This window comes from Macaca nemestrina, chromosome 3, assembly GCF_043159975.1.
Source record: "Macaca nemestrina isolate mMacNem1 chromosome 3, mMacNem.hap1, whole genome shotgun sequence".
NCBI classification, from domain to species: Eukaryota; Metazoa; Chordata; class Mammalia; order Primates; family Cercopithecidae; genus Macaca; species Macaca nemestrina.
In genome coordinates this window covers 20,201,795-20,223,867 of record NC_092127.1, presented here as the reverse complement: position 1 = coordinate 20,223,867, position 22,073 = coordinate 20,201,795, and the positions used below count along the sequence as shown (strand labels likewise).

Here is a 22,073-nt window from a genome sequence, read left to right as displayed (position 1 = left end):
AAAAAAGGCATTTTTTTTCTTTTTCTTTCTCTTGGAAGAAAACAGGTGGTTTATGATCTCAATCTTGTCCCTAAATCGAATCATTTCTTCCACTGTTGGAGAAGTCTTTCTTTTCCTGTGGTAATGCTCATGTGAATTGAGAGATGGGACATACAGAATCCAAGAAGATCCTGAAATCCCTATGTTGTATTGTCCAATAGAGTAGCCACTACCCACATGCACCTATTTGAATTAAAATTTAAGATATATATATATATATATGAGAGAAGCTTTTCAGTTATACCAAGGACATTTCAAGTGCTTACTAACCACATGTGGCTAGTGGCTGCAACATTGAACAATGCAGATATAGAGCATTTTCATTGTCACAGAGCATTCCACTGGACAGCCCCTATATTCCTAATGAATCAGAACTTATCCATAGTTTTTCAAGCCATATCCAGGAAGATGTTGCCAGAGTGCAGAAGACTAAAAACTAGGCCCTATCAACCATGGCTGATGGTCTTGAGAGGATTAGGTACTAAAATGATAGGGAGCATTATAGTGATACTGGAAATAATAGTTCATATGTTACAGTAAAGCTCATCAATTGTTTCACAGTTATAGTCTTTAAAAAAATATATCACAACTATCAGCAGGCTGAGAGGAGGGAGGACTGCTTTAGCTCCAGAGGTGCAGGTTGCAGTGAGCTGAGACTGCGCCACTGCACTCCAGCCTGGGTGACAGAGTGAGACTCCATCCTCAAACAAACAAACAAACAGACAAAAGTGTCACAAAGCGTCTCACCTAAGTACAAGTAGATATATAGTAGAAAATAAATCTGAGGAACAGCAGATAAAGGTTTTTATCTTTAAACAACAAGTGATATATAGTAGAAAATAAATCTGAGGAACAGCAGACAAAGGTCTTCATGAAGAATGAAATCTAAGTGGTGCTTAAATAGTAACAAGTAGGGTCTATGTATATACTAACACATAACGTCAAATATTCCATTTGTGAATAATCACAATCTCCCCTTGTTTCTTTTCATATTATAAGTTTTGCACATTTTAAGCTTGAATATTTTCTCTTTCATTGCTAGCTAGCTGAATTCCAGTACCTCAGCCTTGAGACTATATGTCCCAACTCCTGGTATGGGGAGAGAGAAACCTCAGCAAGACTAAATGAAGTCATTGTTTATTCTCTAGTGGCTGCCAAAAAAACAATAGTACACTACATAATAAAAGTGTCCTCGCAAACGTTATTTATAACAAAGGAGTCTTGTAAGACACCCACGTTTCAGAGGCTGTTGCTATGACCTATACAAGTAACCTTTAATCTCCAAATGTTAGTTGGTTTTCTTGCATACTAATGCATTCTCCTGGTAGCAACAGTAAAATCAACATCTCTGTTTTCTGAAGAGTATTTGGTCACATGCATGTTCTGTTAAGCCAGAAGGACATATGATACTTCCTTCTCCTCCATGAGCATATAAAAGTAATAACAAAACTATAGTTTTGCTGAATATCTTATTTACTGGAGGTTAACAGTTATTTAACAAAGGCCGCACTAAACCAGAAAAGTAAAACAATTCCAATTTCAGGTGATCACATTTTTATAACTTATGCTAACTGATTTGATATAGATTGCTTTAAAAATCTTATGGAATTAAAATTCAGTTAAACTCAACAATTATGCACCTATGTGTGCACTAAGGGAGAAATCATGAGTCAGTAATCTAGTATACCTACATATAAATGGTTTCTAGTCATTTCCTATCAAAAAGAATACAACTATAATCATATAGATTATGTTAACAATACATTTATAGGCCGGGCATGGTGGCTCATGCCTGTAATCCTAGCACTTTGGGAAGCCGAGGTGGGCAGATCACTTGAACTGAGGAGTTCGAGATCAGCCTGGGCAATATGGTGAGACCCTGTCACTACAAAAAATACAAAAATTTACTGGGCATGGTGACATGTGCCTATAATTCCAGCTACTTGGGAGACTGAGACGAGAGGATGGCTTGAGCCCAGGAGGTGGCAGTTGCAGTGAGCTGTGATCATGCCACTGCATTCTAGCCTGGGCAACAGAACTACAACCTGTCTCAAAAAGAATTAAAAAAAAAATGTGTATTAGTAAAATACATTGATATGTAGGTAATATTTAAGACATTAAATATTTTGAGCACTTACATGCTAGACATTAAGCACTTTATGTGTATTATCACTTTTAATTCTCATAACAACCTCACAGATACATTCAATAATCCCTTTGCTCACAGGTGAGGAAAGTGAAGCATAGAAATGCTCAGTAATTTTACAGTTAGAAATCCAGAGAAAAGAGGAATATTGCATAACTGGAAAGCAAACATTAACAAAACAGTTACATAAAAATGGAAAGGCTGGGAGAACTGGTTCACACCTACAATCCCAGTACTTTGGAAGGCCAAGGTGGGAGCATCACTTGAGGCGGAGTTCAAGACAAGCCTGGACAACATAGTGAGACTCCGTATCTAAATTTTTTTTTTTTTAAATATTAGCTGAGTGTGGTGGTGCACACCTGTAGTCTCAGCTACGCAGGAGGCTGAGGCAGAAGGATTGCTTGAGCCCAGGAGTTTGAGGCTGCAGTAGGCTATGATTTTGCCATTGTACTCTAGCCTGCACAACAGAGCAATACTCTCATCTGAAGAAAAAGAAAGAGCACGGAAAGGAAAGTGGCACTAATTTAGTCTGAAAAAGGCACACCATTCCCCCAAGGTCCAGATGTGCTCTCCTCAACACTGGAGGCCATGTTCTAGCTAAGCAACATAACCCTACTGTTTAATTTTAAAGGAAAAAGAACATACCTGAGGTGAGAGAAACTTTTCAATGCGTTTGGCTATAAAACCTTTCTCCAATATGGAGTTGACTGATGGTCTATCCCTAGGATTTCTTTTAAATAACTGAGACACCAAACTGCGGAGATCATAGGAATAATGCAAAGACACAGGTGGAAAAGATCCGGATATTATCTTCAGTACCAAGTTTTTCATACTGCCAGCTTCAAACTAAAGTCCAGAAAATAAATAACATACAGGAAACATATATAAATTGAAACTGAGAATATCAGTAATAATAAATAGTTCTTTTCCTACCAATATAGAATAGAAACACATCCTCTTCCAAATAATTAGAATATGTTTTCTAGAGCAAGGTTTAGTTGGTTATCTATAAATTAATATCAGCCCTCACAAAATAAGAGTAATTTTTACTTATTTAAAATATTTAAAGATGGGATGTATTAAATAAACGTTTCATAAACTATGACAATAATCAAATGGTGAAAGGTTATGCCTTAGAGGTAGCAAAATTAGGGCCAAAGAACCACAAACAGAAAAAGAACAACCTGCTGGTCTTCATTTAAGACCTGCCTTTTAGTGCCTCTGTTGTAACGATTAGAACAAGAAATTAACTACACAACTAAAAGCACTGGGGGAAAATTAATAAATAAAACTACTAATACTTTCCTTTCAGACAATGCTCACTATTTTGTGTGCGTGCGATGCTCCTAAAAGCTATGAAAATCAGCAGTATAAAAATATCTTAATAGGAATACATATGTCAGAATTAAACACAACATAAACTTTAAAGTAAAAAGAAAACAAGAGGTGGGGCAGTTTAAAATCTGAAGATTTCGTCTTGAAAGAGGGCAATATTAAACTTTTGATATCTCCACTAAAATATTACAGAACAATTGTACAATGTTATCTTAATATACACATTAAGAAAATAAAATGTACTATAAATTAGGTATCAGTGATTATAAAAGTTCTATTAAATGTTGAGCTCTCCTAAATGTCATCTGAGTAAATTCAATCTTATAGAAACATCTGTACACCTAAATAGGAATCCTAAATGCAGAAAAGATGTGGTTCTCTATTCCAACGCACTTTCATTTATCACTCAGTTGACATGCTCTTCACAAAGCGTAAGTTACTGGATTTCATGTATCTTAAGACACATGCTACTTAAGAGTAAACAATCCCAAAATACAGAAGAGATGGTGACAGGACAATGTAGACGAAAAGATTTTTTTTAAACCCACAAACCAATGGTTTAAAGCTAAAATAACTGTGTTGCAGAAAAACTGATCAATTATTTCAAATAAGCGTCTGATAACTACCATCCCACATTACCTTGTCAGCTTATGCTTTTTTCCTTAAGCAAGAAAAAAAAAATCTAAAGCAATATAGTAAAAGAGTATGCAACCATTAAAAAGAATGACAAGAAAAAATATTCCCCAAATAGTATTAAGCAATAAAATCAGGTTATAAAACTTCTTATAAAGTCTAATCAAACTTTTGGGGAAGAAAAAAAATTTTTCATTTTACAGGTAGTCAATACTGGCTGGAAGAACTGTTTATGATCCTTATTCACTTATTTATATTTTCATCTATTTTCTGAAGTTTTCTGTAATGAAAATACAATATTGTTTAATCAGTGGGTAAAAAAATGTTAATCACTTTCCATTTCAAAAAACTGCTTTATTAAGATTAAACCTACTTAGGACAACAACTCTCCCCTTTTTTAGTGTGCTACACGTTATTAAAAAAAAAAGTCTCAAAAGTAAAAATTTTAAATACTCTGAATTAATGATTACTTAAATTGGTAAAAGTCATCAGTGAGTATATTGAATGAAATTCTTTAAATTAGTTCAATTCCAACTCAGTCTGGGTGTTATGAAAGAATTCACTAAAATGAAACTAGTAAAATTTGTTAAGCTAGAATATCAACTTTATACTAAATTTAACATTAAGAAAACAGCAAAATTCATTTTTGTCATTAGAAATAATTTTCTGGAAAACAGCATGAAATATTATAAAATAGCAAATATACTAGATACGCATATATATTAAGGGAAAATCAATTTATACTTCAGAAAAAATGAGAAATGTAAAAACGGACATAGAGGAGAATTTCTAGGATGAGGGTTATCTGAAAGATAACAACTTAAAAAATAATAAAAACATTATAGGCGCTTTTTAACATAACTTTAAAAATATTTCAGAAACTTCTACTTACAGCATGTTTAAGTGTACACAGCTCATAAAGGACACACCCCAGAGCCCAAATGTCACTAGAGAAGATAAAAATGAGAAATTTCCTCTAAGTATCAGAATGTACTTTACAATTTTTTGATTTAAAGGAAACATAAACAGCATAAAAGTGTTTTGGAAAAATATGTGCTCCAGAAAAAATTTCCTTTAAAACTAAAAATTTCAGCCGGGCGCGGTGGCTCAAGCCTGTAATCCCAGCACTTTGGGAGGCCGAGACGGGCGGATCACGAGGTCAGGAGATCGAGACCATCCTGGCGAACACAGTGAAACCCCGTCTCTACTAAAAAATACAAAAAACTAGCCGGGCAAGGTGGCGGGCGCCTGTAGTCCCAGCTACTCGGGAGGCTGAGGCGGGAGAATGGCGTGAACCTGGGAGGCGGAGCTTGCAGTGAGCTGAGATCCGGCCACTGCACTCCAGCCTGGGCGACAGAGCGAGACTCCACCTCAAAAAAAAAAAAAAAAAAAAAAAAAAAACTAAAAATTTCAACCATAACCAAATGACAAAAGTAGCTCTCTCAGATTGGAAAAAGAAAATGGTTGCCCCAACAATTACTTTGAAGCTTCATTAAAGAAATTTAATATTTAAAAGAACAATATCAAAAAAATTCATGTAAATTCTATTTATTTTTATTTCATAAAACTCAAACTTTTTTTCAATTATTTGTAAAATACCATGATTTAAAAATTATAAAACAAAATATTAATTTAATGGACATTAAAAATTTATTAAGAAATTTACCACAGCTACTGACCACTGTTATCTTGGTTGGGATTTTCCAATTAGAGAGAGAAAATAAAGGATAGCTGGAATTTAATGGTAGAATTGCTCTTTCTACCCACATATTATATAGTCCGCTAGCCAGACTACAGTGCTGTGATTAGAAATATGGGCTTGGGAGCCAGACACCTAGTTTGGATGCTGATTCCACCACTTATTTGACTCAAGGATTTCAAAGACGTTACTTTGCCTCTCTCTGCATTTGGTTTCCTTATAAGAAGAGGAGGAATGATTAATACCTACATCTCCCAAACTCATTGTGAAGACTAAGAGAATACATAGAACTCAAAACACTACCTGGCTTAGAGTGTGTTCAAGAAATATTAGCAATAATTCAATAAGAAGTGACTATCACGAAGAAAAAGACCAAAGAAAGCACTCTACTTTCAGTTATAACATAAATAATAAGGTGATTCTTTCTGTGGTTCTTCCAGCAAGATAATCAAATAGCTTTTTTACAATTCCCCTCACCATATATTAACAACATTTTATATATACATATATGTTTACATGTATGTATTACTGATATTAGAATAGTATTCTAAAGGTTAATAAACATGACAACAAAAAGATTGAAAGGAAATACATCATACAATGAGTATCATTTTAAATACCTTTTATTATTGTAAGGTTTGTTTTCACAGATTTCAGGTGACAAGTAGTATGGGGTCCCTATGCAAGTTCGAGCCAGCTCTACAGTACTAGAAGAAAAAAAAATTATTGGAGAAGTTTAAGACACAGTCATGTGCCACATTAATGTTGCTTTTGGTCTACAACAGATCACCTATATGATGCTGGTGTCATAAGATTATAATGAAGCTGAAAAATTCCTATAACCTAGTGACATGGTGACTGACATACATTGTAGAACAATTACTTTATTTTTTAATAAATTTAGTATAGCCTAAGTGTACAGTGTTTATAAACTCTACCGTAGCATACAGAAATGTGCTATGTCTTCACATTCACTCACCACTCACTCACTCACAGAAAGCAACTTCCAGTCCAGCAAACTCCATTCATGGTAAGTGTCCCATAAAGGAATATCATTTTTTATCTTTTATATTTTATCTTTTCTATGTTTAAATATATACCATTGTGTTACAATTTCTTACAGTATTCAGTACAGACCATGCTGTACAGGTTTGTAGCCTAGAAACAATAGGCTACAGCCTGCCTGTGTAGTACACTCTATCATCTAGGTTTGTGTAAGTACACTCTACAATATTTACACACTGACAAAATCACCTAATGATGCCTTTCTCAGAACATGTCCCAATAAAGCAACATCCCAGTAAACAACATACTTAAAGATACTATAAATTATCACATATACATCATCATGGATTGAAGGTTCGCTAAAAACATTATATCAAAACAAAGTTTAAAATTCATGTTACCTATTAAGAACTCTAGCAATTCCAAAATCTCCAAGTTGTACCGTTCCATCTTTAGTTAAAAATATGTTCTATAAAAGACAGGAAAAAAATTCTTAGAAATATTGTTACAGTCCAGTTCTGAGTCAACATTTTTCCTAAAATTTAAAATCCAGTTTAAAAAACTATGCTAGAGAAACTGGATATTCACATACAAAAGAATAAATGAAGTCCCCTACCTCAAATCGTACACAAAAATTAATTCAAAATGGAGTCTAGATCTAAATATCAAAACTAAAATATAAAACTCCTAGAGAGGCCGGGCGGGGTGGCTCAAGCCTGTAATCCCAGCACTTTGGGAGGCCGAGACGGGCGGATCACGAGGTCAGGAGATCGAGACCATCTTGGCTAACACGGTGAAACCCCGTCTCTACTAAAAAAATACAAAAAACTAGCCGGGCGAGGTGGCGGGCGCCTGTAGTCCCAGCTACTCGGGAGGCTGAGGCAGGAGAATGGCGCAAACCCGGGAGGCGGAGCTTGCAGTGAGCTGAGATCCGGCCACTGCACTCCAGCCTGGGCGACAGAGCGAGACTCCATCTCAAAAAAAAAAAAAAAAAAAAAACTCCTAGAGAAAAACATAGGAATAAATCTTCATGCTGTTGGGCTAGGGAATTGTTTCTTAGATATGACGTCAAAAAGCACAAGCAAAAAAAGTAAAAGGATAGATTGGACTATCAAAATTAAAAACTTTTGTGCATCAAAGGACACCATCAAGAAAACAGACAATCCATAAAATGGGAGAAAATTTTTACAAATCATATATTTGAGAAAAAACTTTTATCAAGAAAAGGACTTGCATAACTCAACAATGACAACAAAAAGACAGTCTGATTTAGAAACAGGCAAAAGGGGCCAGGCGCAGTGGCTCACACTTGTAATCCTAGCACTTTGGGAGGTTGAGGCAGGCAGATCACCTGAGGTCAGGAGTTCAAGATCAGCCTGGCCAACATGGTGAAACCCCATCTCTACTAAAACTACAAAAAATTGCCAGGCATGGTGGCAGGTGCCTGAAATCCCAGCTACTCGTGGGGCTGAGGCAGGAGAATCACTTGGACAGGAGGTGGAGGTTGTGGTGAGCCTGAAATCACACTGCTGCACTCCAGCCTGGGCAAAAGAGCAAGACTCCGTCTCAAAAACGATAGATAGATAGATAGATAGATAGATAGATAGATAGATAGATAGATAGATAGATAGATAAATACATACATACATACATACATACATACATAGGCAGGCAAAAGGCACATACTTCATAATATCCATTTATATAAACCGTCCAGAATAGGCCAATCCACACAGACAGAAAGTAGAGTAGGGGTTACCAGAGTCTAGGTGGAGGGGAATGGGAACTCACTGCTAATAGGTATGAGGTTCTTTTTGGAGTTATAAAAAAATGTTCTGTAAGTTTTAGAGACTGGGAAGGAAAGTAATTTTTAGAGTATGGGAAGCAAGCAGGAGATCTAATACAGATGCAGATGAACAGGATAAGAGTGAAGAGACAAGACAGATAATTTGATGCATACTAAATCAGGTTCAAAAATTTTTGGCCCAAGACAATGAAGGTTCCATGTCTTTATCCATTTAGAAGTTATCAGTGTCAGAATAACATACCTGAGATTTAATGTCTCGATGAAGAATTTTTCTATCATGTACATGTTTCAGGGCCAAACATATCTGTACAAACCAGTCCAAAATCTAGGAAGAAAAATCAGATCTGTCATTTCTTTTAAAACTTACAATTCACAGTAGCCTCTCCCTGACCATTAAAAGAATTCAAGAATATTTAGGGATGAGAGGAACTAAATCCTTAAAAAAATATTTTAGGTTACAATTTATTTTAACTCTGCAGGCACTGACATTAAATAGATATTCAAGTCAACACAAGCTCTCCACATACTAAATCCAAAATATAAGAGATGCTACTGGGTCATCTCTTATAAATCAAAACAAATGTGGAAAGTAACTTTATGAGTGAAAATGGAAATAATTTATATTTTATAATGTTAAGACAAACAGGTGATTCTTCTTTGTTTTTAATACATCTTCTTTCTATAACACCCCTCCCTCCCCTTTCTTTAGGGACAGGGTCTTGCTCTATCACCCAGGCTGGAGTGCAGTCATGTTATCATAGCTCACTTCAGCCTCAAACTCCTGGGTTTAAATTATCCTCCAGCCTCAGCCTCCAAGTGGCTAGGACTACAGGTGCATGCCACCACAGGCAGCTAGTTTTTCATTTTTGTTTTTTTTATAAAGACAGGGTCCTGCTATGTTGCCCAGGCTAGTGGTCTTGAACTCCTGGCCTCAGGAGTTCCTGAGGATTCAAGTGTTCCTCCTGCCTTGACCTCCCAAAGTACTGCGATTACAGGTATAAGCCACTGAATCTGACTTCTATGATGCTTTTTAAAAATATAAATAAAAATCACAAAAGGAAAAAAATCAAGCCAGAAATTTGGAAGACATCTCTGACTTTTTTCTCTTCCCACATTTATTATAACGTAAACACTCTTTTCTGGAGATGGCCACTTGGAAATAAAAAGGCTTAATTTCTATCTCATTGTTAACATCAAAATAATTCCAAGTACACGGCATTTTTAAACTAAAAAAAAAAAAACCATAAAATAACAAAAGGAAACATAAGTTAATTATCTGTAATAACTGACTAAAGCAGGACTTTCAAAATATGACATAAAATGCTTAAGTCATAAGACAAAGACTGATAAAGTTGACTACATACAATTTAAAACAACTGTAGAGCAAAATACACACAAGTTTAATAATAATTTGAGAAAATACCTGCAACATAAATGATAGATTGCTAGTTCTCTAAGATGTAAAAGTTATTCAAATCACTGAGAAAAGTACTGGCAGGCAAAATAAGAAGTGGACAAAAGACTGGAGAGGCAAATGACAGGTGGAAAAAATGGTCAAAAAACACATATGTAAGGTACTAAACTCCCTGCCAAATTAAAAAAAAAAAATTAAGATACCATATTATCTTGCTTAAAATGAAATAATACATACTGTTGGTCAGAATGTTGGGAAATAAGCTTTTTCTCACAGGTGTTTGTGAAAAGGTTAATTATAATCATTTGTCAAAATATGTGAAAATTTTAAATTCACATACCATTTGAAACAGCAATTTCAATTTCAAATTTATCCTACAAATATTATCAGAAATATAAAACGACGTATGTAAGATGTTACTATAGCACTGTTAGCCAGAACCCAAAAATATAAACAATCTGAATGTTCAAGGGGCCTGATTAAGTATATTGTATTATCACTATACCAGAAATTCTATGCAGTCACTGACAAGAATGAAGCACTTCTGTGTATACTGTTTACATACTATTAAGTGAGAAAAGGAAGTTCCAAAACAGTATGCATAGTATAACTCTATTTAAAAAAATATGCTTATATTCCATACCTGAACTCTATTTAATTGTGTGTGTGCACTGAGGAAGGAAAGAAGGAATAAAGGAAGGAAGCATCAAAGGAAAACTGCCAATCAGTTAACAGTGTTTACCTCAGGGAAGTGGATTTGCAGAAGAGGGAATGAAAGGTAACATGTTTACTTTTTACTTTACCTGTTCAGCATTTTTCTTTTTTAAAAAACTATTTTCTTTTTTTTTTTTTTTTAACTCTTACTTCTGTTCTATAGATATTTAATGAGGATTACACAGATTGTTAAGGTACTTTCTATACTCATGTAAGGCATTTTAAGTATAGAGATCAAAAACAGTTCTCTAAGGAGTCCGTACAGTGGTAAGGAATATACTCACAAGTAACTATAATAATTGCATAAGTTTTTTAACAGAGATAGATACAATAAGACAGCAATTAATTCATCAAGGGAGAGGTAAGGAAAAAGAAAGTGAAAATTATGTTGAGTATTACTGATAAAATGGAGTTTACCAGTAGAAATGGAACACATCTTAGAAATCACTCATGTCTCATTTCACAGTGTTCTTCTATTACTAAATTTCCCGTACTTGTACTTCTTAATTTGACAAAAAATTTATTCAGTACCAAAAATGTACCAGATATGTGCAGGAACTAGCAAAAAAAGGTTAATGAAAGAGCTCAGAGACCAGAGGTCAGCAAATGTATTCTGTAAATGGCCAGACAGTAAATATTTTAGGCTTTGCAGGCCAGATGGTTTCTGTCTCAACTCAACTCTTCCACTATAGCACAAAAGCAACCACAGATTACAAGTAAACAATTAAGTTTAGCTGTGTTCTAATAAAACTTTATTTACAAACAGAGAGAGGGGGCCAAATTTGGTTCACAGGCCATTGTTTATTGATCCATATCAAAGACTATAGAGGGAGATGGGTAAGTAAACCAGTAATTAAAGGTAGGTAATGCGCTGAGTTGAAGAAGCATAGAGGAGAGCCAATGCAGCCTGGAGGTGATAAAATAAAGCTGGACAGAGGAGGTGATTCCTGAGCTCAGTTTTTGATGGAATATATAAGCAAAGCAGAGAAGGAAGGCACAGTTTATAAAATATAAATGTTACATTTTCATTCCCTTTGTCTACCCTAGCTCAGAATCTTGCTACATTAGGGTTCGACTACATGGGGTAGGACTTGGAGGAGAGGGAAGCCCTTTAAAATTGTAACCCTGCTTCTAATCTGTGCTTTTTATTTCATTGTACACATTACTTCTATATTAATATTTACAAAATACTGTTTCGAAAATGGGATTCTCTTGTTCAGAAGACTTTTAAATTCAAATGTTATGTTGTATTATACCAAGCATCATACAGTAATTATAATTGTGTGAATTACAGTTGTATGTTATTTTGCATTAGTGCAGACTGCCTTATAGCACCAAGCACTACTATAATCCATCTTCTCTGCTCCAAAACTGAGATTTCTATGTGTAATAAAATGTGTTAGAATTTTCCCAAAGTATGCTCAGTTTTGATGGGTTGATTCATTAATTTTTTAAAGGCATGAGAAGCTTTTATTGCCAAACATTAATGGAAAAACTTTAACTTGGCTTCTCTATTAGAATAGTAAACTGATCTTGGAGCTCCTAACTAGAAGAAAGAAACCTTACCATTTACTGTCTGTGTAATTTGCTCAAAGAGTAGATATTTCATGTCTACCAGAATAATTTTCTCTGCTTTATATGGATTTTAGCATTTGATTATGTTTTTTGAACAAAGGTTCCTCACTGTGAAGATCCTTATAATTTTATTTCCTTCATCTATATTTCACAGTATTTTGTCACTTTGATTAAGTAACCAAAGAATGTTACCTGTTTGTTAGAAAAAAAAATTTCAGATACTTCTCACTATAACTATTAGCTCAACACTGCTATAAGACATGCCTGGAAAGACTTGCCAAATCTAAAAAGATGCTCAGCCTTTCCTAGGTTAAGCCTGTATAGGTAAAATACTATTAATATTTCACAAAATGCATGCTTTATGAGAAGGCCCTGGAAATTTGTCAATAACTTCGCTCTCCATTTTTATCCTCAAGAAAAACATTCATCAAGCCCTTATCAAATCTCTGTACTCAACCCCAACAGAGCATTTTATTCTATTATTGGTTACTATAATAAACTAACCACAGTCTTTCAGTCTCATTATCAGTAAGACTTTGCTGCTTGATGCTTGCCAGAAAGCTCCTGAAAAGGACTACACTAGGAATGCTGAACTACTGGCACTTCAGAAGATAGACTCTTGGGTACAAGTTTCTGACCTATCATTGCTTAAATGATGAAGGAACTTATCAATGAACCGAGTCAGAATTTCTTTAAGACTTTTTTAGTCCTTGAGCTGACAAACATCATGAACGCTAACTGCTTGACCGCAGATCAAGAATAAGAATTACTAGGAAAGAAAAAATGAATTAAATAAAATTTAATTGTGATTATTTGTTTGGAATATGATTGGTATAATGTTCAAAATTTAATGAATAAATGAGGAAGCCCTTTTTTTTCTTAAGCTATGTCTAATTCTCAATTTAGATTATGCTTTTATAAACTTAAAATGATATTTGATCTTAATAATCTACTCAGAAATCAGAAGCAAATAGTTTTATGTATTTTTACTTTTCAGGACAGTACTGTAATTTTCATGGGTTCAATAAGAATCTATACTCCTTTTGGTCAGAATGTAATTGGACAAATCAATTGTGCAACCAAGGCCATACCTGGAGGACCTGATTTGAGATGATTTTCATGTAATCAGTTATGACAAACCTACTACTAAGAAATATATGTGGAACCAGGCTGGGCACAGTGGCTCATGCCTGTAATCCCAACACTTTGGGAGGCCGAGGCAGGCAGATCACGAGGTCAGGAGATCGAGACCATCCTGGCTAACATGGTGAAACCCCGTCTCTACTAAAAAACCAAAAAAATTAGCTGGGCGTGGTGGCGGGGGCCTGTAGTCAAAGCTATTCGGGAGGCGGAGGCAGGAAAATGGCATGAACCTGGGAGGCGGAGCTTGCAGTGAGCCAAGATTGCGCCACTGCACTCCAGCCTGGGCAACAGAGCAAGACTTGTCTCAAAAAAAGAAAAAAAAGAAAAAGAAACGTGTGGAACCAATACTTACACAGCGCTGCCAGGAAACTGTCCTGTTATCTGACTTACAGGATTCCTGAGTCATAAGTGGTAAAGTCACTTCCTAACAACCAGGGACCTTGGCATATTTGGAGACTCTCAAAAAGAAAAAAATTCACCCCAATTTATAGGTACTACAGGTGAAATTTGGTAGAGAATGTATTGGGCTCAGTTTCCTGACGTTAGGGTAGAAGAACAAATAGAGTTTTAAAAAATCCAATCCAAGATTCCTTATGAAAACTTATAGACAGAAATCAATTCTGTAACCTGTTGTTTGATAATATAAGGCTCTAGGTTTTCAGACTAAACTCGAGTTCTTTGTTTAATTAACATTCTTGCTGCACCTAAATATTTGGACCAATCCTAATGAGGCCAGACTTTATTTTGATCAAGAATATATTCTGAAAATTATTTATGGTCACATGTGGGGAGACTATAAAAAAAACTCATCCGAAACTTGCAAATAAGACAAAAATACTGGTACATCTTTAAAATATCTACATAGAGACTGTCTAATGGAATGTACTTAGTTCATCTCATTATTTTCTATTAATGAAGTCATAGACTTAGGTTGCTTCTTAACCTGACTAGATTTTTGTCCAGTAAAGATGCAAACAAGGAAGTACCACTGAGAGAGTGGCTTGAATAGTTGGAGAATCATCTGTTTCACAGGTCTTCTTGTTCCCCACTTACATTCTAGAAATGGATAAAATCATCTCAAACTGATGCTAAGCTGCAGTCTAATGGGGCTCTAAGCTTTCTGGTTTCAAAGCCCAGAAAGTAGTTTAAATGACCTCTTCTTATTTTAAATAGGCTAAAATAAATAGCATCCTTATTTGTGCTAACAAAACTTGCTATTCAGAGGGGGAGAAAAAATGCTATTAACTTAAAAGAATGGCTTGCCAAATGTTTGTCATTTATGATGAATAACTTCACTGATGGATGAACTACACAGATCTCCATAATAATTTCCAGGAAGAAAAGATACACACACACAAACACATGCAAACACACACACAGACACACACACATATATATACACACCCCATTATGTACTAAGAGTACTTATGAAAGAGTAGAATCAAATCTATAGAATATCAATGTGCTTTATAAGGGAATATCATTTAATAGCAAACATTTTAAAGTTCGATAGGGATAAATGAATGAAAATAAGGACAATGAAACATATCTGACAAAGTTCTAATAAAAACAGCACTGTATATACTAACATACATTACGATTTGACCTTCACCACATGTATAGTAGGTACCTCCCTATTAACAAATGAGAAAATAATCTCAGAATTTGTTAACAGAACAATTACCAACTTGATAAGTAGAGCAAGGACTCAAACCCATGTCTGCGCCTGGCCAGAAATGGCACAGTGGCTCATGCCTATAATCCCAGCACTTTGAGAGGCGAAGGTAGGAAGATTGCTTGAAGCCAGGAGTTTGAGAAGAGTCTGGGCAATACAGCAAGACCTCATCTCTACAAAATAAATAAATAAATAATAATAATAAAATAAATTAAAAAAAAATTAGACAGGCACAGTGCCACGTTCCCGTAGCACCAGCTACTCGGGCGGGTGAGGTGGGAGAATTGCTTGTGTTCAGGAGTAAAAGGCAGCAATGAGCTGTGATGGTGCCACTGCACTCCAGCTCAGGTGACAGAACGAGAGCTTATCTTAAAAATAATAATATCCCATTACTGAATGTGTGTGTCTTAATGTATATATGTACATATGTTAAGTATGGAAAAGAAAGTCTGGAAGAATACACCAAACTAAAAGCAGTAGTAATCTCAGGAACGAAAGCAGGGAGAAAGAAGACTTTCCATTTCTGTATACTTCAATACTTTTAGAATTTAATTGTGTGAAAAGAAAATGTTATAAACTTTACAGTGAGAGATGGGTTCAAACACTGACTATGTGATTTGGGGCAAGTCACTTAACTTCTCTTGGATTCCTTATAAATTGAAAAAACTTATCCAAATTAGAAGAGATAACATATACAACACTGCTAGCACAGTGCTCCCCCTAGTCCCCTATGTAAAAGCAGGCAATTAAAATTAAGAACTGGTGATAATAAGAAATGTGATAGGAATTTAGAGAAGGAAAAGATCACAGATTAAAGTAGTTATAGAAAATTCAAAGAAGCTGGGACTTGAACTGAGCTTAAAAAAAAGGTAGAGTAGGCCGGGCGCGGTGGCTCACGCCTGTAATCCCAGCACTTTGGGAGGCCGAGGCGGGCGGATCACAAGGTCAGGAGATCGAGACCACGGTGAAATCCCGTCTCTACTAAAAATACAAAAAATTAGCCGGGCGCGGTTGTGGGCGCCTGTAGTCCCAGCTACTCGGGAGGCTGAGGCAGGAGAATGGCGTGAACCCGGGAGGCGGAGCTTGCAGTGAGCCGAGATCGCGCCACTGCACTCCAGCCTGGGCGACAGAGCGAGACTCCGTCTCAAAAAAAAAAAAAAAAAAAAAGGTAGAGTATTAATAACAGGAAGTTTGGGGAAAAGGCTTACCAAAATAAATGAAATAATAAGAACAAATACACAGGCAGGACAATGAGATGTACAAACATGTGGCCCAGTGCCTGATACAAAGTATATGCTTAATAAATATCTGTTAAAGTAAATGAAAAGAGGTACAGGTTAGGAAATACAAAAAAATAAGGCTGCTCAGGTAGAAAAGGGCCATATTTTAGAGATTCCGGAAATCAAAAGAGAGATTAGATTTAATGCAGTTGCCAATGCAAGGCTTCTAGAGCTGGAGTTACCTGGCAAAGCCACATTTTAGGAATATATGGTCTGGCAGCAGTAAGCCAGACTGACAGGATATAGACAAATTAGTCAGTTATAATGAATAATTAAGGCATATACATAGACACATGTTATATATAACATACATCACAGAGATAACAATACATCATTACAGACTGTAGATGAGATGGGCAACTGAACAAAGGTGGCAGCTAATTAGAGGGAAAGAATTTTAAAATATTGATATGATACCAAACTGCCCTAGTAATTATGATTAGCATTTATAGTTAAAAACGAATACACACATAAATAAACAAATTTTGAACTACTTCTCAATAGAGTAAGAGTCAATTTCCTACATGCAAACTTACCTGATCCTCTTGAAACAAAACGCCTTTCTGAGCATTTATTCGCTTAAACAGATCCCCTCCCTCACAGTAATCCATCACTATGTAGAGAGAACCATTTTCTACAAAATACAAACATTACAGTCCACTTTTAAAAACGTATATTAAAAGCATGGCTAAATTAGAGGTACTTAAAGGCTTATTAAAAAGATCTGCTAAACAAAGAACAGGACCATACTCATAAGAATTAGGGCACAAAGTCAAGACATACTGGTCACAAAGATTATATAATGACTTGGGTTAACAGAAAACTCCATCATTAATGATTTCTGTTAAAAATACACCATTTTATTGAATAGTGCTATTCACATTGACCTAAACATCTCTGAATATATAAAAAAATGCAGATATACTTGATTTCATTCAATAAATACAATTTCTTAAATGTCACATATAAAATCATGTTTTTCCACCAATATATCATATCAGAGATGGTTTATCTTTGTTTTCCAACTGGCCACTAATTATCTGCTTTGTTTTATCCACTTTAATCACTTACTTATTAAACAAATACAATAATAAATGTTGTGATAAACTCTAAGGATTCAATAGTGTATAGGACATAATAGGACACAGTTTCCACCCTCTTGGAGCTTTCTTTAATTTTATGCACTTTTTAAATAATTGTATATGATTTGTGAACAAACATGAAGATGGGCATTGCTCCATCCACCTTTATGTCTTAGTCCACAGAGAAAGGGACTTCTATGTTTCTTCCTATGGATAGAAAGGACTAGAAGAACACTTCTTTTAATTTAGGCTTTTTTTGTTGTTGCTGTTTTTTCAGAAAAAGGGTCTCACTATTTTGCCCATGCTGACCTGGAGGTCCTGGGCTCAAGTGAACCTCTCGCCTCAGCCTCCCCAACAGCTGGGACTACAAGCCCATGCTACTGTGTCCAACTTAGAAGAACACTTCAATCATCCTTTCCATGCCTTACTTCTCAAGTAAGAAAGAGTGGCCAATATCACTTTTAACATTTTCTGAATCACTACATAGCACTGAGACTATCACAACTCAAAGAACAGTCTTCCTAGTTCTCACTTCTTTTACTGTCTGTGTTATGGCCTTATTTCCAGTAGTAATTTTTTTTTTTTTCTTTTGAGACAGGGTCCAGGCTAGAGTGCAATGGCACAATCGTGGCTAACTGTAGCCTTGACCTCCCGGGCTCTAACAATCCTCCCACCTTAGCCTCTAGAGTAGCTGGAACCACAGGCATGCACCACCACACCTGACTAATTTTTAAAATTTTTGTTCAGATGGGGTCTCCCTATGTTTCCCAGGCTGGTCTCAAATTCCTGGGCTCAAGAGATCCTTCCACCTCAGCCTCCCAAAATTGTTGAAATTACAGTTGTGAGACACTGCACCCAGCCTCTAGAAGTATTTATTTCTCATACTCTGTGGTGACATTTTTCATTTTTGTCACTCGTGGTGCACATATCTTCTTTTGATTTACTGTTTGTAATGTGCCACTGGGATAAGAATCTATATGATAAAGCTAATTAAGAATCTGAATGACTTTCTATGGTTGACCTGGAAAGATCATCCAAATATACATGTGAGAAATTACAATGTGAAAAAAACTCCTGAAAACTGTATAATTCACCATTTATAAAACATATATATAGATGTTATAATGTATGTAGCATAAGAAAAAGCAAAAAATTACATATAGTATGCTATCATTTATGTTTGTCATGAGCATGTATTCTTCTAAAACTAAGAGAAATAATAAAGCCTTATTTTTAAAATATGCCACCCCTTTTGAATCATACAGATGTTTCTATGTGAAGCAGTCAATACAAATTCAAAATATCTGCTGGAATATTTGCTCAAAACCTTTTAACTTGAAACATTAAAATTTTGTTAACAACAATGAAAAAAAGAAACTAAAAGATAGATACCAGGAGAAAGATAAGAGAAAATTCAAGGTCCTCAAAAGGAAGAGTTGGTTAATATTGTACTTTTTCACATGAAATATAAATCTTCATTTCACTGCCAGCATAAAAAATACAGTACCTTATGACATAATGTATCAATTGAATCACATTTTTATAAAAGTAGAACATACTTTTATAGTAGACACTGAGTTCATCTGGGAACATAGTAACTTTAGCTCTAATTCAGACTCTGAAACTGGTATGTAATATGTCCCCGAGTCATTTCAATTATCTTCTACTTTCAACCTAGATTATCTGTTTTTTAGTTTATAGAAATTTATAATAATGAGAATATTTGGATAGGACTTCAATAAACCACTTTGACCTGCCTTTAGAGAAGCTTTGACTTATCTTAATACCTGCATTATTAAATATAATGCATATAGTTCCAAAACAGTATTATAGCTATAATATTTTAAGAACTTGAGAAAACTTTCACTATTGTAATAGTGAGGTATAGAGGAGCATACTGAGTGAGAATACTTTGTAAAGATCAGAACATTTTCTCAGTGGCAGTGGTGGCAGCACTTACAGGAAGTTCAGTTCTAAAATATGTAAATTACTGTTCCTGCTCTGTCCAAATTCTTGCACTTACTGCATTGCTTCTTTTAAAGAAATCACTAGTAACAGCTAGTAGTAAATTATACAGGCATAGTTGAGAGGCTGAGGCATGAGAATCAGTTGAACCTGGGAGGCAGAGGTTGAAGTAAGCTGAGATCATGCCCCTACACTCCAGCCTGGGCCACTGAGCAAGACTCTGTCTCAATTAAAAAATAAAATAAAATAAATTATGCAGGCATGATAATCAGTATTGTCACTGAATCAAGCTGATATTCACATGCGTATGTTTTTAAGCGAAAATGATATCTTTTTCCTAAGAATGTATTCACAAAAAGATTTATTAATGTCTTAGGATTTTTTAATTCTCTCGCATAATTTATCTGACCTTCAAATGATTCTCTATACTGGACAATATTTGGATGCTTCATGTTTGCCAATACTGCAACTTCTCTCCTTGATTCTTCTCTTTCTTTACTGGACATCTTAAATGGGAGGAGAAAAGAAAATAGTAAATGAAACCATTAATAAACAACCTAAAAGTCCATCAATAGGCGAGTGGTTAAAATATAATAGTGTTAATACAGTTCAATCAACAAAATACAGCAAGAAGTTAAAAAGAATGAGTTGAATCTGAAAGTAGAAACATTTTAAGATGTCCAAACTAGATTAGGTTACAGAACAGCAAGTACATTTTTCTAAACACATAAATATAAGCACATATCATAGAAAAAATCTGAAAGAATATATATAGGCTATTCTGATATTAGTGGGAATAAAGGAATCTTTTGCTTTTGGTTATCAATTACCCTTTTTTTTTTTTTTTTTTTAAAGAAAATCTCTAGCAATGAGCTCTAATGTAACCAAACTATTACTCATGAAACCAAACTAAAAATATACTTACTCTTGAGATGTTAATTTCCTTGATAACATACTGTCTGCCATCTTCTGTAGATTTAACAAGAATGGCTTTTCCAAATGAACCTTCTCCAATCTTCTGTAGTCTAACATACTTCTCCATGATTCTTTTTCTAAGGCATCTTTACAGATATGCTAGACATTTAAAAAACTAACAAAAAAGATAAAGCATTTATAACATGAGATAAAACATTATAACAATTTCAATGTTTAATTCAAAATCTAATTCTTTAGTGATTTGCTAACATTTAAAAAAAGAATATTTAATATATTTACTAAAAGTTACACTTTATATACTGTACTAGTACAACCTAATTACATCTAAAAAGAGAAAAGAAAAAACAAACGGTGATATTTCAACTTTATAAGAAGGCTTTGGAAAGCCAAATACTGCATATACTTAACGTATAGAGAGAAAGGCAAACTTACATGAATTAATTAGTAGCATTACTTTATTTTCTCCAAAAAGAATGAAAGCCTAATAATACACTATTTCTTGAAGTTGTTTAACCAATCCCCTTTTATTCAACATTCATTTAAAATGTTTGCTATTATAGAACAATTTCAGATAGTTTTTGTACACATATTTTATTGTGTTTATGGTAAGGATTTCCTTAGGATAAATTCTGAATTCAAAGAATATGCCCATGTTACAGTATGGCTTTCAAACATATTAAGTGTCTTAACAGAAATGTTTACTAATATATATTCAGCCAGTAATGCCTGCTACTAGGTACCCTTATTAACACTGGTTATTACTATTTTTTGTATTCAGGGAGATGTTTACTGTAACGTCATTTATAATAACAAAACACTGATTATTATTTATTAAAATCTTTGAGCAGCAATAATGGGTAATAGTTAAAGAACACTAAAACTTTTAGAGTCAGAGAGCTTAGGTTTAAATCTTAGCTTTATCACTTTTCGTTATGTAAACTTATGTAAGTTACTTATCTTTATGTGCTCAGTTTGGTCATACGTAAAATGTGAATAACCATAGTACATATTTACAGAACTGGTAGAAGAATTAGTTAATTTAAGAATGTACTGAAAACAGCACTTGGCATATGTGAGCACTGTGTCACTATCTGTTATTGTTGTTACTCCTTACATCTAATGGGGAAAACGGTGTTTCATTTTTAATTTCTTTTGCTTACCAGTAAATTTGAAAAACTCTTCCACATTTATTGAACATTTTTTTCTTTTTCTTTTTCTTTCTTTCTTTTTTTTAAGACAGAGTCTTACTCTGTCACCCAGGCTGGAGTGCAGTGGCGTCATCTCGGCTCACTGCAACCTCTGCCTTCCAGGTTCCAGTGATTCTAGGATTACAGGTGTGTGCCACCACATCCAGCTAATTTTTGTATTTTTAGTAGAGATGGGGTTTCGCCATGTTGGCCAGGCTGGTCTTGAACTCCTGACCTGATCTGCTCACCTCAGCCTCCCAAAGTGCTGGGATTAGAGGTGTGAGCCACAATGCCTGGCCACATTTATTGAACATTTCTATTTTCTTCTCTTTTGAACTATTTATCCATGTTCTTTAATCATTTTATATTGGGTTAGTCTTTAATTTGTAAAAACTCCTTATGTGATGAAGCTCTTATCTGTCATAAATGATTTTCCCT

General features: G+C 34.8%; 1 protein-coding gene across 9 annotated transcripts in view; it reads right to left on the bottom strand.

Annotated features, from left to right (window-relative positions):
• Window positions 1–22,073, bottom strand: part of LOC105466693 (NIMA related kinase 1) — a 229,035-nt gene that overhangs the window by 198,712 nt on the left and 8,250 nt on the right. For all 9 annotated transcript variants that reach the window (XM_071092827.1, XM_011715788.3, XM_011715791.3 and 6 more), the window contains 8 exons: window positions 20,438–20,602; window positions 19,922–20,018; window positions 17,002–17,099; window positions 8,906–8,989; window positions 7,259–7,326; window positions 6,473–6,559; window positions 5,046–5,100; window positions 2,831–3,031 (listed from right to left, as the gene is read on the bottom strand). In XM_071092827.1, coding sequence (XP_070948928.1) covers window positions 2,831–3,031; window positions 5,046–5,100; window positions 6,473–6,559; window positions 7,259–7,326; window positions 8,906–8,989; window positions 17,002–17,099; window positions 19,922–20,018; window positions 20,438–20,554 — 807 coding nt within the window. In that variant the 5' untranslated portion in view covers window positions 20,555–20,602. The remainder of the gene's footprint in view (window positions 1–2,830; window positions 3,032–5,045; window positions 5,101–6,472; window positions 6,560–7,258; window positions 7,327–8,905; window positions 8,990–17,001; window positions 17,100–19,921; window positions 20,019–20,437; window positions 20,603–22,073) is intronic.